Source organism: Anneissia japonica, unplaced genomic scaffold (assembly GCF_011630105.1).
Source record: "Anneissia japonica isolate Jap-2015-1 unplaced genomic scaffold, ASM1163010v1 scaffold1792_len1028045_cov167, whole genome shotgun sequence".
Taxonomy (NCBI): Eukaryota; Metazoa; Echinodermata; class Crinoidea; order Comatulida; family Comatulidae; genus Anneissia; species Anneissia japonica.
This window is the reverse complement of record NW_022742319.1, coordinates 693,369-706,863: the sequence shown is the minus strand read 5'-3', so window position 1 is coordinate 706,863 and position 13,495 is coordinate 693,369. Positions and strand designations below refer to the sequence as shown.

The 13,495-nt window shown below is 34.3% G+C and overlaps 1 protein-coding gene across 2 annotated transcripts in view; it reads right to left on the bottom strand.

Moving 5' to 3' along the window:
• Positions 1-13,495, bottom strand: part of LOC117119103 — a 30,432-nt gene that overhangs the window by 12,546 nt on the left and 4,391 nt on the right. The window contains exons 2-5 of one of the 2 annotated variants that reach the window (XM_033263914.1): positions 6,276-6,797; positions 3,400-3,540; positions 2,166-2,294; positions 1,432-1,572 (exon numbers count right to left, since the gene is read on the bottom strand). In XM_033263914.1, the coding sequence (XP_033119805.1) occupies positions 1,432-1,572; positions 2,166-2,294; positions 3,400-3,540; positions 6,276-6,771 (907 nt within the window). In that variant the 5' untranslated portion in view covers positions 6,772-6,797. The remainder of the gene's footprint in view (positions 1-1,431; positions 1,573-2,165; positions 2,295-3,399; positions 3,541-6,275; positions 6,798-13,495) is intronic. The other variant, XM_033263915.1, reaches the window with a different exon arrangement.

Sequence of the window (13,495 nt, the reverse complement as noted above, 5' to 3'; positions counted from 1 at the left end):
ATATTGGATTTCGGCGGCCATTTTGGAAACACGCTCTCACGTTAATGTTCACAGGTTACAGCCCATTTACCTCACATATTCTGATCCCCATAAAAATCTGGTCTACAAAAATGAGAATTTCTACCTCTCCAAGTGGCACCTACCTCAATTATAGCCTGATCTATATGGGTTGATGTCATAATTAATTAGTATCCCAATCTCGTCGTTCTATGCTCATTGAGACAGTGAGCAATCTCATTCCCCAGTAATTGGTTGGCTGTGACGTCTATACGCAGTCACCATTCGAATTTACTTACGCGCAATAAGACGTCACATCGTGAGAGAAACTTCACTAATTTTTTTTTTCAACGGAAAGAAGGAGCAATTTTATAGTATTCCTAACAAGGATAAGCATATTACTTTCAAGCAGTTCGTAATAATGATTAATACGTTAAAAAATAGTAAAAATGTTGATACTCATAGAATTTGGCATTCAAAATATGTTCTAGAAACGATCAGATTCATGTGTTTATGTGGGGAAGAAGGTGTTAAAATTGCTTCACCATTATCCAAATTGTTATTAAAATGGATGGCTTGGGAAGACAAAGCAAACTGAATTTTATAACATGCGATATGGTGACCGAAATAGTAGTGACCCTTCACGGAGCTTCGGAGACATTCACACATGAGCACCAGCTATTCGTTGTCTTTCTAAGATCGATCTGTCGCTTGAAAAAGAATTGCTGAAGTTCATCGAAAATCTGTATAATATCGTTTAATTGACGTCATAATGTTGGGAAACGCACACAAATAGTAATTAGTGACTGATGAATTCTACTGGATCTTATAAACTATGGATTTCATGATTACATTTGTCTGCAATGTGTGGCAGACGAAACGGACATGGCGCTACAAAATGATATTGATTTTGCGTAGGCCTAGTAACGCAATTAATTAATCTGACAAAATACTACAGGCTATCTTCTGGTTAACTTCTTTGTTCAGCGTGGTTTGCTAAGACAATATATACTGTACATATACATACACAATTCCCATATATATATATATATATATATATATACACTGTATACATATACATATATATATATATAGTTGGTGCATAGGCAAATTGTATATATAAAATATATATTATATACATATATATATAAATAAATATATATATATGTATATAAATATATGTCTTCTAATGTAGGCCTATAAGGTAGAGAGCTTAAAAAGAATTGCGTAAATAATGACATGTATTCCTCATAATTTAACGTAGCATAAAAATCCATATTTCCTGCAAATAATTGACGACGAGATATTGTAAATTAGGCCTATCGATAAAACCATAATTATCAAGTAATGGACATGGATTACATTGCAAGGCGTTCGCAATGCGCGTGCCCGCATGCGCAGTCTACTATGACGCTAATGAACGTGAATATTTACCTGGTGGAGGGGCTGTAGGTTTTTTCATTTTTTCCGACTCTGCTTGCCTAATTTTTTCCCGCTCTAATTCCTCCTCGATTTCATGTAGAATGGTCTCAGCCAGAATTCTTTCTTCTTCGGTCAATATTGGTTCGTTAACACCTTCATTCAAATACAAATAAAAATTCAAAACAACAATTGGAATAAGTTCACAATTTAGTTCAAACATGTAGTGCTTAATAAATTAAGTAAATTATATATAAAAATCAATTGCACAAACAAACACATTTCATTACAACATTAAACTACAGTACTGATAAAAATTCAAAACACACTTCAGCAATACAATTCAATTACATATTTTCAATGATATTCTATCTAAAGTATGATTATTTATTATTATTATCATTATTATTATTATAAAACTAATATAATAATAATAATAATATTCATAATAATAATAATGAAGATTTGAACAAAAAACTATTATAATAATGATGATGGTAATAATAATATTTTTTAAAATATTGTCTAGGCACTATATGATACTTATAAGGGAATCATTGGAAATATATAATTATTGTTGTTATTTTATGTATTTTTAAAACGAGAAAAAAAAAACCCTCCAAAACCGAAAAATACTGTATATAAATAAATAAATAAATAAATAAATAAATAAATGAAAAATCCACATAGCGATACCATACTCGTTATTATTGATTTCAAATAAATCTATACGAATTTATTTTACTTACTCTCCTCTTGGTTTTCATTGGTTAATGGGATATTGGCAGTTTCCTGCCCTCCTCCATTGTCAGCAAAATACGTCATCATAAGCTCATCTAGAAGATCTTGGTCGAATTCGTTGTCCGGTAAATTAGTGTCTGAAATAATGAAAATCTCATAATGCCACACAGTGTGCTCATAAATCGAATGTGATTTAAAACTGGACGAGAACTATAAATCATAACATTAATGTAAAATTAATGACGTAAGAGGATATTTTCAAACAAGATACTTAACTTGCAATATTCTTCAATTACGTTTTAAAATATCTGACTATTAAAAGAAAATCAAAAAGTAATTGCGGTAGAAGGAATAGAGACAATGCTGACTGAACAAGTGCAAAATTAGACATTTTTAATAATGGCCTTTTCCAGCGTTTTGATCAAACTTAACTGACCAATCTAAAAAAGGCATGCTCTGTCGTTTTGCGGGACCCTAGCAAACAATATCCAAGGGGCAAGGCTGAGTGGAAAAATCTATTTAAGTGGTCTTCTTGCAATTCCACAACAACCGCGTGTACAGAATACGTTAACTGTCTGCGAGCGCATGATGCAAATGAGGGTAAACTCTGCATCATATCCAATCACATGCTGAACAAATCAGAATGTTATATTTCAGTGACAGATTCAGGTAAAGGTGGAAGGGGGGGGGGGGGATGGGGTAAATGGGGATTATGGAGGGATTTTCATAGATGGAGTGTTCATATCACCTCAGCCCCACCCCTCAAAAGAGGCCAATGAATGACACCTCAGCCCCAACCAAATTGGGGCTGAGGTAAGAAAATATATGGTTATGACACCTCTAGATGACCGGAAATGGCACTCTCACACTTGTACGAGAATAAAATAAGTTTTGTGAAAACTAGAAAGAAAATGTGTTTGTACGCGGTGAGTAATTGACACGCAAGCGGCGGAGAAAATTATTCAAATTCTTCAAAAACCCTTATAAATACAGTTAAAAGTCCTTCTTTGTACGACGAATTAGAGGCAGCCCCAGTTGGAAGCTGCTCTGATTGGTCAAAAGGGTTTTGGTGGATGGATTTCTGGAACGTGCGGGAATGTGTCTTGAATTTTCTACTCCTGAAAATGTGGACCTTTGGTAATTTGGTGAGGTGCGTCGCACCCCCTCCGCGTACGGGGCTGACCGTGTGTAAACCAGAAGTTAAAGTTTGCAAGAAATCAGACAACTAGAGTACTTAGCTACCTAAAGGTTTTTCTTCCTGATTTTCAGTTCTGGCCAGAAAACGTTCATAATTTTCATTCTCCTCAGCAGAGTCGAACGAAACGACAGGACTTTCATCTAGGATTCCCACATAACTGTCTTCTATCGTATTCAACGGTTTATCTGTGTATCAAATTAGATTTTCATGTTAATCAAGATTATGTTTAGCATATAACATTTAACAACTTATTATTATTTCTTATTATCTAATCTATACCTCATAAACATTAATTTCATTGGTTAATTCCACCGGGTAAAGGATGCGGTTGTTTCTACTACTTCCCTGCTCGTGTCGAATTTACGCATAAATTCACGACTACCACACCCCTGCCTACGTGACCCGCATAGAAACTGCGTAATTTTACCCCCACAGTTCGAAAAGGCTAATGTAGACCGATGTTCTGCTGTTTATATATTTATGAGTAAAGTAAAATAAATACAACATCATGTCTATATTTCGGTAAAGCACTTCGCTCATTGTTGGATGATTGGAACTACGCGAAGGAGGTAGTCCCAACCATCCAAAACTCGTGAAGTAAATTTCACTTCACATCAAAACATGTTGTATTTGTATATTACAAAAAATATCAGTGGCTTATGGAAAGACAATTTAATATTTCACTTCAGTTTGTGTTTGTGCAGAGCAAAATAAAATAAAAGAATAATGACGATATTAACAAATTTAAAAATAATAGGCCTTAATAATAATCTTACTGTACAATTATAATAATAGTAATATATCATTTGATTCTTTGTCCTTTATCTGTATTAGTAAATATTTGCCAGTGGCCATGGTTTGCATATTAATGACAATAAATATTATATACCATAAACGCGCCACAGAGCATTCAAGTCATCTGACTTCGTCGTCTGTAAATGCAATGTATGCCTATGAATTATCGATGAATTATGTTAATATCTGCTGCAACTAGTAGATACATTACTACTCTGGTATGCTATTTAAATGCATCGATTGGTCACTCAATTTTGGAGTGATTAAGATCGATACCCAGGAGCGGATCTATTAAGTATGTATAATCTGTCTCTTATACACATCTAGATGTGTATAAGAGACAGACTAATACTGGCATGCGCTCGAACTTATGTAGCAATTCGCTCGAAGTAGCTCCGCTCGTGTATTGACATATGCCTATTTTTATCTACGGGCATATCAATGATCTGTCTCTTATACACATCTAGATGTGTATAAGAGACAGGAATGTGCATGCGCATGAACAGACGCTTTCGATTCGTGCGAATAATTTCGCTAAGTGTAAACCCGGCTTAACGCAGCCGCTGAGTTATAGCATCTTGAGCAGCAAAAGCTAGCACGCGCGCAAGGCCAAAAAGCAGCTATATTTTTTTACAAAATGTAGAAAAATAGGCCTAATAGTAATTTGAATCATGCCGCTTATGGTTGCGTCTAATGCCTGATAGATTGTGAAAAGATTAAGATGGCTCGAGCTACTTGTTTCATAAGAGCCAACCAAGAAAAGAAAGAAAGTTTTGGATGTTTATGTTATTAATAGAAGCTTCGCAAGCTCAAATAAGTGCTAGTGTAAGCACATCAAGTTACCTCGGCTCTGTACGCTCTGCATATTAACTGTCTCTTATACGCAGTGCGTCGGGGGCAGTCGCGTCGTAGAATATTAAACATGTTTAATATTTCTCACGACGGCTTAAGACTACCCGACGATAAGTCGGGTCGGGCTGCGTCGGCCGACACTGTCTGAGTTGGCCTTTAGATGGCGGGAAATGAGCTTTCCAGAACTTGTCTTTTAATGACTTTTAAGTTCTTCAAAATTCAAGGTTTTCCCCCTCTTGAAAACGGTCAGGTAAACTTTCTCATTCTTATTACAGTATATAGGCCTATTTATGTGTGTATACGTACATAAAAAAAATTGAGTTGCTTACATATTCTTTTTTCCATGAATAGATAACCCCAAAGAAGAAGGGGGTGCGAAGGCTCTCTCCGGGAAAAAGTTGATCACTAGATTGCAGGAAATGAGCTTTCCCGACTTCTTAGGTGACTTTTAATGACTTTTAAGTTCTTTAAATTTTAAGGTTTTCCTCCGCTTGAAAACGGTCGGGTAAACTTCTCATCCTTATTACTGTAAATACTAGTAGCCCTACTATGTGTGTATGTACAGTACATAACAATAATTGAGTCGCTGCATACATATTCTTTTTTCAATAAATCGATGAACCCCAAATAAAACGGTGGTCGGGGGTCCTCCCCAGGAAAATTTTGGTTCTTAGATGGCGAGAAATGAGCTTTCCGGACTTCTGAAGTGTCTTTTAATCAAAATTCTAGGTTGTCCCCTTTTGTAAACGGTCAGGTAATTTTTTTCTCATTCTTATTACAGTAAATAGGCTTATGTGTGTACCGGTACACAGAGAATTTATTTATTATTTTATTTAATTTTTTTTCCAAGGGGAGGGTCAGGACCCCCTGACCCCCCCCCCCCCAGATCCGCAAATGATACCCAATGTACCACGTTACAGCATAAATATTTAAAGTTAGAGTACATTCAAGCCAGGTTGAGCAAAATAGGAAAATCAAATTTATTACTAATAAACACATCCTACATGTTATGATTCAATCAAAAATTAAAAATTAAAACGATTATTTATTTACATAAGTTGTTTTCCATTGAGGCTCTCGAACAAAAAACATAAAATAAAAACGTTAAAACATGTCATCGCACGTCACAAAAAATATCACAATATCACTAAAAGAGAAAAAATAAATAAATTAAAGATAAAAATTAAGAGTTTGAAATTAAAGAAAAGGAGAAAGGAGGAAGTAGATTTCAAAACGCTTGCGCAAGATTCCTTGATCTTAGTTAATTGTTTACCATCTTTAGCTGGTCGTTTGTCCAATTGTATTTCGTCTAAGATTTCCTTGGCAATAAAATCGGCAATTACACCTTCGACAAATTCGCCTTCAGACGAGAGTGAATCATCCAGATCAGCTTCTTCTGGAATAGCAAACGACAGTTCATCATCCGATGCCATTTGCTCATTCATAAACATCTCAACTGGCTCTATTTTTGGTGTTTCTCTCTGCTTTCCAAAATTAAACCTTTGGTCGTACATAGGCCTTGTGTCAACCACTTGTCCGAATTTTCCCGTCTGCCTCGAGGGAAAGCCATCGGTTTCCATACGTCTAGATCCTGTAGCGAAGGCTTCTTCGTTTTCGCGTAGATGCTTCTTCAGAAACTCCAGTGCTTCTTTAAGCTCAGATCTTTTGTTTGCTCGAGTTGCCCAGGCTGGGTTTGAGGATACCTTAGAAACGGATAAAATGGCGCCGACGATAGTCAACAGAAGTAGTCTAGTCATTGTCAACTCCATGATGGTGAAGTTCTACACGACCAAACCTAAAATGAAAAAAAAAAACAAAAAAAAAAACTGTCTTTAAAAATAACTTCATACTGATGAGGTCTTTCAAAGACATGGAATAGAGACTACTATTAATAATAATGTATTATTGAAAATATTAATAAATGACTTGCCTTTCTTATCTACAATAGTCCTAATGTGAAAAATGCATTAGCCTTTCAATGTTTATGACTGTGATCAAGAGGTCACATGTCAGACCATATAGTTTAGTCACCTCCTTGTTTAGTCCAATGTTTTAATTGGTCAGATTGCAAATACACCAAAGCCATCTAAATTTTATTCTATTCATTCAGTCACCTCCTTGTTTAGTCCAATATTTCATTAAATCAATGCTTTCTACACCTTTTCCCCAAGCGATGATACACTGAACCTCTTGGACACTAACGTTTTCCAGTTACATTACGGTTAAATATTGTGATGATTTGAAACGATTAGACTTGTCACTTTCATCATGTGTGGTATGGGTTTGTAATTAAACGGATCTCTTCAAAACACTTGTTTTTGCAAGTATGGGCTTTTCAAGTAAATCGATAATTAAATTAAAAGCTGCTTGAGTAATAGTGTTAGTGTTTAAAGCATCAGCTCCACACGGTCACTTCCTAATAGAGTGATTCAGTACATTTCATTAGCTGCGGGCACATCTAAAAATTGATTCACACAATAGTAACAAGTTTCAACGCAAACGCAAAAAGAAAAAATGGATTCGCCTATACGCGAGTCTCCATTGTCGATTTTTAATGTGAACCACTTAGCGCATACTAACGTGACGTAAAAGTATGCAAAAGTTGACTGACGTGGACTGACACAGGATAGCCTCTCAACGCAGCTGAACTTTTTTGTAAAAGATCAAAGAGGGGGAATGAGACACTTCTGTGTAGCCTCAATATTATTCTATGCGCTTGCATTTCAAGCTTTCAAATATGAAAACTTAATGTTTGTTAAAAAAAAAAGCATACAACCCTGAAATCTAACTAAATTTTAGCGCTTGGTTTCCACAGAGCAATTTTAGTCGCATTGGGCAAACTTACGTCAGTCATTACAGCGATTCATTTTAGTGAGAAGCATTTTGAAGTAAGACGCGTAAATCGGTTTTATACAAGGCGAATTTATTCGCACGAATCGAAAGCGTCAGTTCGCTTCCTGAGCTCTCATTGCTTGCGATTTTTTTCCCTTTGCAAAAAGTAGAAACAGTTCGAACTACCGATTTCGTTGAAGTGAAAACTCCGATAGAAATGTGAATGTGCATGCGCATGAACAGACGCTTTCAATTCGCGCGAATAATTTCGCTTAGTGTAAACCCGGCTTAACGCAGCCGCTGAGTTATAGCATCTTGAGCAGCAAAAGCTAGCACGCGCGCAAGGCCAAAAAGCAGCTATATTTTTTTACAAAATGTAGAAAAATAGGCCTAATAGTAATTTGAATCATGCCGCTTATGGTTGCGTCTAATGCCTGATAGATTGTGAAAAGATTAAGATGGCTCGAGCTACTTGTTTCATAAGAGCCAACCAAGAAAAGAAAGAAAGTTTTGGATGTTTATGTTATTAATAGAAGCTTCGCAAGCTCAAATAAGTGCTAGTGTAAGCACATCAAGTTACCTCGGCTCTGTACGCTCTGCATATTAATCTTGCATATATTCATATAGATTTAAGACGTCTTGAATACAGATAATATATAATAACGTGTTAATATGTGTTCGATACCAAATTTGGTCATGTAATAAAGGAAGATCAAATGTTGATACTTGAAATAAAAAAACGGTCTTTTGTATCACTTCCTCTCGTTTAGTTCTTTATAACGATACCCTCATTTGACATTAAAATGGAAGGAGATGAAACCTCATTTCAATATTGACGTGCAGGTCCTTTTAAAGGGGAAGTAGTAAAAGTAGTTAATTGAGTATTGCGCAAGACACACAGCATGGTTGGGTATGGTTATTAGCCAATGCTAATCTTAAGCCTGTTGGTCCCAGTGGCAACCATCAATCATCGGATTCAACAACAAGTGATGATGCAAAAGCTAGTAGAAGCAACTATTCCATTAAATATCTAATTCTCTAGTGTGAAAATGTTGAGCCCTACCATAGAGAAAATAGAACTGTTCTATTTTCTCTATGGCCCTACACGGGTGCTTATTTGCTGATAAGGATTCTTAAGACTAGTATATAGTTGCAGTTACGACACGCACCAAATCAAAACTGCGGTGAATGGAAGGTGCATTGTTGCTTGCCGTTGCAATTTCAAATAAAAATTCAGGATACAAAATAGGATTAATTATTTAAAAATCTATGATGATATAAACAGCAAAAAATAACATTCAACACCTCCATAATATAATTCTGATGTGAGAATCAGCCAAATTTAGAGAGACGTTGATGTACGATAAAATATTCAAGATCTCTAAAAATACTGCATAAAGATGACAACGAAATAAAAAATAACCAGTAGGCCTATGTCTTCAGTAATCGACAAAGCAATCAATTAGTCATAATCCACCAAGCACACAGATCGAACACAATGAAAAGCAATTTCATTGTTGATAAAATCTAATTTGAATTTCATTAACATAAAGAACAATTATGTTCTCAGTCATAAACATTACTGGAACGCATGCGCACTGTTTGTACTTAGTGAATTTCTGTATTGTAATAATCTTGACCGATTTTATCAGTTCGTAATTTTAAGTGCTTAGTTCGGAGGCCAATGGCGTAAAACTGTGGAAGTATGATGAAATGCCGTGTTTACTATTACGGTTAAGTGAAAAAAGCTGAAAAATTCTGTCATTAATATTAATGCTAGTAAAATGTTAATCACACTTCATACTATTTAAATTTATACTTGAAAAAAAAAATCTTACAAAATATTATTTACACAGTGCATTTTGGTATTTAAATAAATACAACAATCATACGTTTTGGTTAAATTCGCCCTTGTATAGGCCTACTAATACTGGCATGCGCTCGAACTTATGTAGCAATTCGCTCGAAGTAGCTCCGCTCGTGTATTGACATATGCCTATTTTTATCTACGGGCATATCAATGATAGGGCGGTGCCACCAAAATGTTCGGATGTGCTCAGAGAGAGCGGAGTTGGATTCGTCTACCGACGGTCGCTCATCGTACGACGTAGTGAATGCCCGGCTTAATACGCTCAATTTTTTTTGCTTTACTACTAGCGTGTTAAATGGAAAAGGGAATCACATTGTAGAGCACCTTACACAATTAAAAATCGCCTCAAAGTACTTAAAGAAAATAAAAAAGAAAATAAGAAAACTAACCTACCCCATGAACTACCCTAAACTAAAAATTTACCAGAGAATTTGAAAAAAAAAAAAAACATAGTGAAAGAATAAATTAAAGAGACTGAAATAATGTGTTTTCAGTTGTGTCTTGAAAATAGACAAGATAGAGTTTTACAGATTTAAAGAAGGCAGATAATTGTTTCACAGTTTGGGAGTAGCGATTGAGAATATTTTGTCACCACACATTTTGAGGCGTGACTGAGGAACAAATAACATGGATGCGTTTGTATACCGTAGTTTATCTGAGAGTCCTGGTGCAAATGTATAGAATCACATAAATAAAGTTGATAGAGAGCGTGCACTACCATGGGGAATTCATTCACATTAAAACAGGATTAGCATTTTAAAATTGTCCTAAGGCCTATGATATTTAACCCATTTATTGATCGGATTCTCATGGTTATATACATCACACTGTAGAGGTAGACTTACTCTTTAAGACATGTATTCAACAAAGAGCAACGCGCCTCATACCAACCTATCAAAATGATTTACCCTAGAGCTCGGTGGTTTACTTTTTTTTAAAAGGTGAATCATTTAAATGTGAATAACCATGTCATATTATATAATTTTTTCCATTCGATGTATTAAAACATTACCGACTGTGCTCCAAACATACCTCGACCTGTCTAAAAGAGGTTAGTACATGTTACATAATATCACGTGACTAAATACGTCACTGGGTTGAGGAGTAAATTAAGTCAAGTTCTTAATATTGAAATAATTAAAGCTCCAGTCACGCCCACTGTATATCACCGATACCAGTTTATTTTGTTTTATATTTCAAGAACGAGTTGGATATTAGCCACAGATTCTCTGGGTAGAGGTGATAAAAAGAGTTTTTTTTTTTTTTTTTTTTTTTTTCCTTTTTTATGTTTTCTTTTGTCGAGTAACGCAATCGATCAGATTTAATAGTTAATAAAATTATGTTAAACAGCATACGCTAATTAGTGACGTCATTAGGTGCATTAAATTTTGAATATACATTGAACATGTGTGTTTTTCTAGAAACAGTAATGAATAATTGATGCTCATTAATTACTGACGAAATTCGGCAATATCCGGTTTCATAGGATTCGTGCTTTTAGCTCAAATAAATCAAGTAGGCAAGGCGTGACGTTCCACGTGTTATCTGACTAATGTAAGCTATACTTATTTGCAATATATATATATATATATATATATATATATATATATATATATATATATATATATATCGTTGTCACGAACCAAGTTTAGATTATTATAATAATAGTAATGATAATGATGACGATTTTGATGATTATTATTAGAATGATTTTAATGATGACGGTTTCTAATGATGTTAACGACAAGGAGCTTGATGATGATAATAAGTATCATGATAAAGAGTAACTAAAGCAAATGTTCTCAATGTGAAAAATTAAGATGAATGATGATGATGATGTTGATGATAATCATGAAAAAGATGGTTTTGGTGGTTTGAAATGAGTGTTTTATCATATTTTATTAGATGATGATGATGATGATGATGATGACGATGATGATGATGACGATGATGATGATGACGATGATGATGATTATGATGATGATGATGATAATGATGACGATGATGATGATGATGATGATGATGATAGTGATGATGATGACGATGATGAAGAAGGTGATGGTGGTGGTTTGGAATGTGTAGTTTTATTTATTTAAATTTATTTTTATTTCATCTTATCAGAAAGAAAGAAAAAAAAAAGCAATAACAGGATTAATATGGTGGTGATGATGATAGTGATGATGATGATGATGTTAGTGGGAATATGTAATTTATTTTAATTTAAATCTTATTCAACAAACAACAATAACAAGATGAATATATAACTACATCAACGTTATAAATAAAATAAAAAATATCTGGTCAGTTACTTACAGTATGCTAACAAATTGAATAAAATTTAAGTTAAAATTTACAACAGCAAAAATCAATTATGCGTAGGTAGGCGAGACTTTTTTATATAATAAATTTTAAAGGCAACCTAATTTATTTTCCGGATTATTATCATATTTTTACAATGGAAAAAACTACAGAAATAAGTACCATGACGATACTTAACAATATAATGTCCTCCTTCATAATACATTCATAATCACGCATTACATTTCTTTATTGCGTTTAAATTGAAATCCTTCTCTATGGTTATAAGAATAAGTATGTATAATTACTTATGCACAAAACATCTACTGTAGAGAGATTGTATTTCGTTAAAAAAAATGTCTGGAGTTAAAAAAAAAAGTATGTAGTTTAATTCGTTACAGCGGTTAAAATCGAAGTGAAGCATAATCTTGGAGGTATGTATAATATGTTTGACGAATGGGTCTCTTAAGAGATTGTGTTTTGGGAATTTACATGCTTTTAATGAAATCAATATAGTAAACCGTATTATTCCCGGTAATGAGTTGTGTAGTCGGCTATATGACACACAAATGTAGGCCTACAAATTGACAAGTCACGTATACACATGTGCAATAAAACTCCCCAAAACAGAGAACACTCTGAATATCCTGTGACTTACTAATTTGTTATGTTTCCATTAAAGCAAACATAAAAAAAAATGTGCCATTAATCTAATAGAAGAAAATATGTGAAAAATCCTACCTAACCTATTAGAAATTGATGGTATTAACAGCATTTAACTTGATATGAAGCTGTATGGTGGCGGTGAAGGGTCCTGCATTCAAATCATATACGGGCACATTATTATCATAAATAAAAGAATGAACTTTTTAGGAGTGCCAATCAAACTTAAACACCGACCAATCAGAATAGGGCCATGAATCCGCGCTTGTCCCACATAATTATTATGCAAGTTATTTTTAATTAATAAATGAGGACATGGTAGTCTATTGCTTCTAAGAAATTCAATTATTGTCTCTCATTTTGCACCTGTCTCTTTCTTCTTCATGTTATCTATCTTGGACGTTAACCTCTGATTTCTGTTAGGCCCATATATTGCATTTCTTGAATTTTAGCGGATATTATCCGCCTATTCCGGGTATTAGCATGTCTACATTATGATTTGCTCATCAATAATTTATGAGTGTAGTAGAAAATCTGAACGCAATTGCTTTCTCCTTCAGTTCGTTTTTCGTGCTTTTTCTGCAAGTGGCCAACGGCAACACATGACATTTCCAAACCGGAACTAGATAGCATATCAGAAGGTCATAATATGAATCACAATGTTTAGTTTATTGTTTAAACAACCAGGGAATGTCAATACCCATGTGTGTTTAATTTACTATGAGTATCATGTTTATACAGGAAACCATAATAATAATAATAATAATAATAATAATAATCACCTTTTGAAATATAGGCTTATTTGAAGTTCTGATTTTGCTACCCGAGTC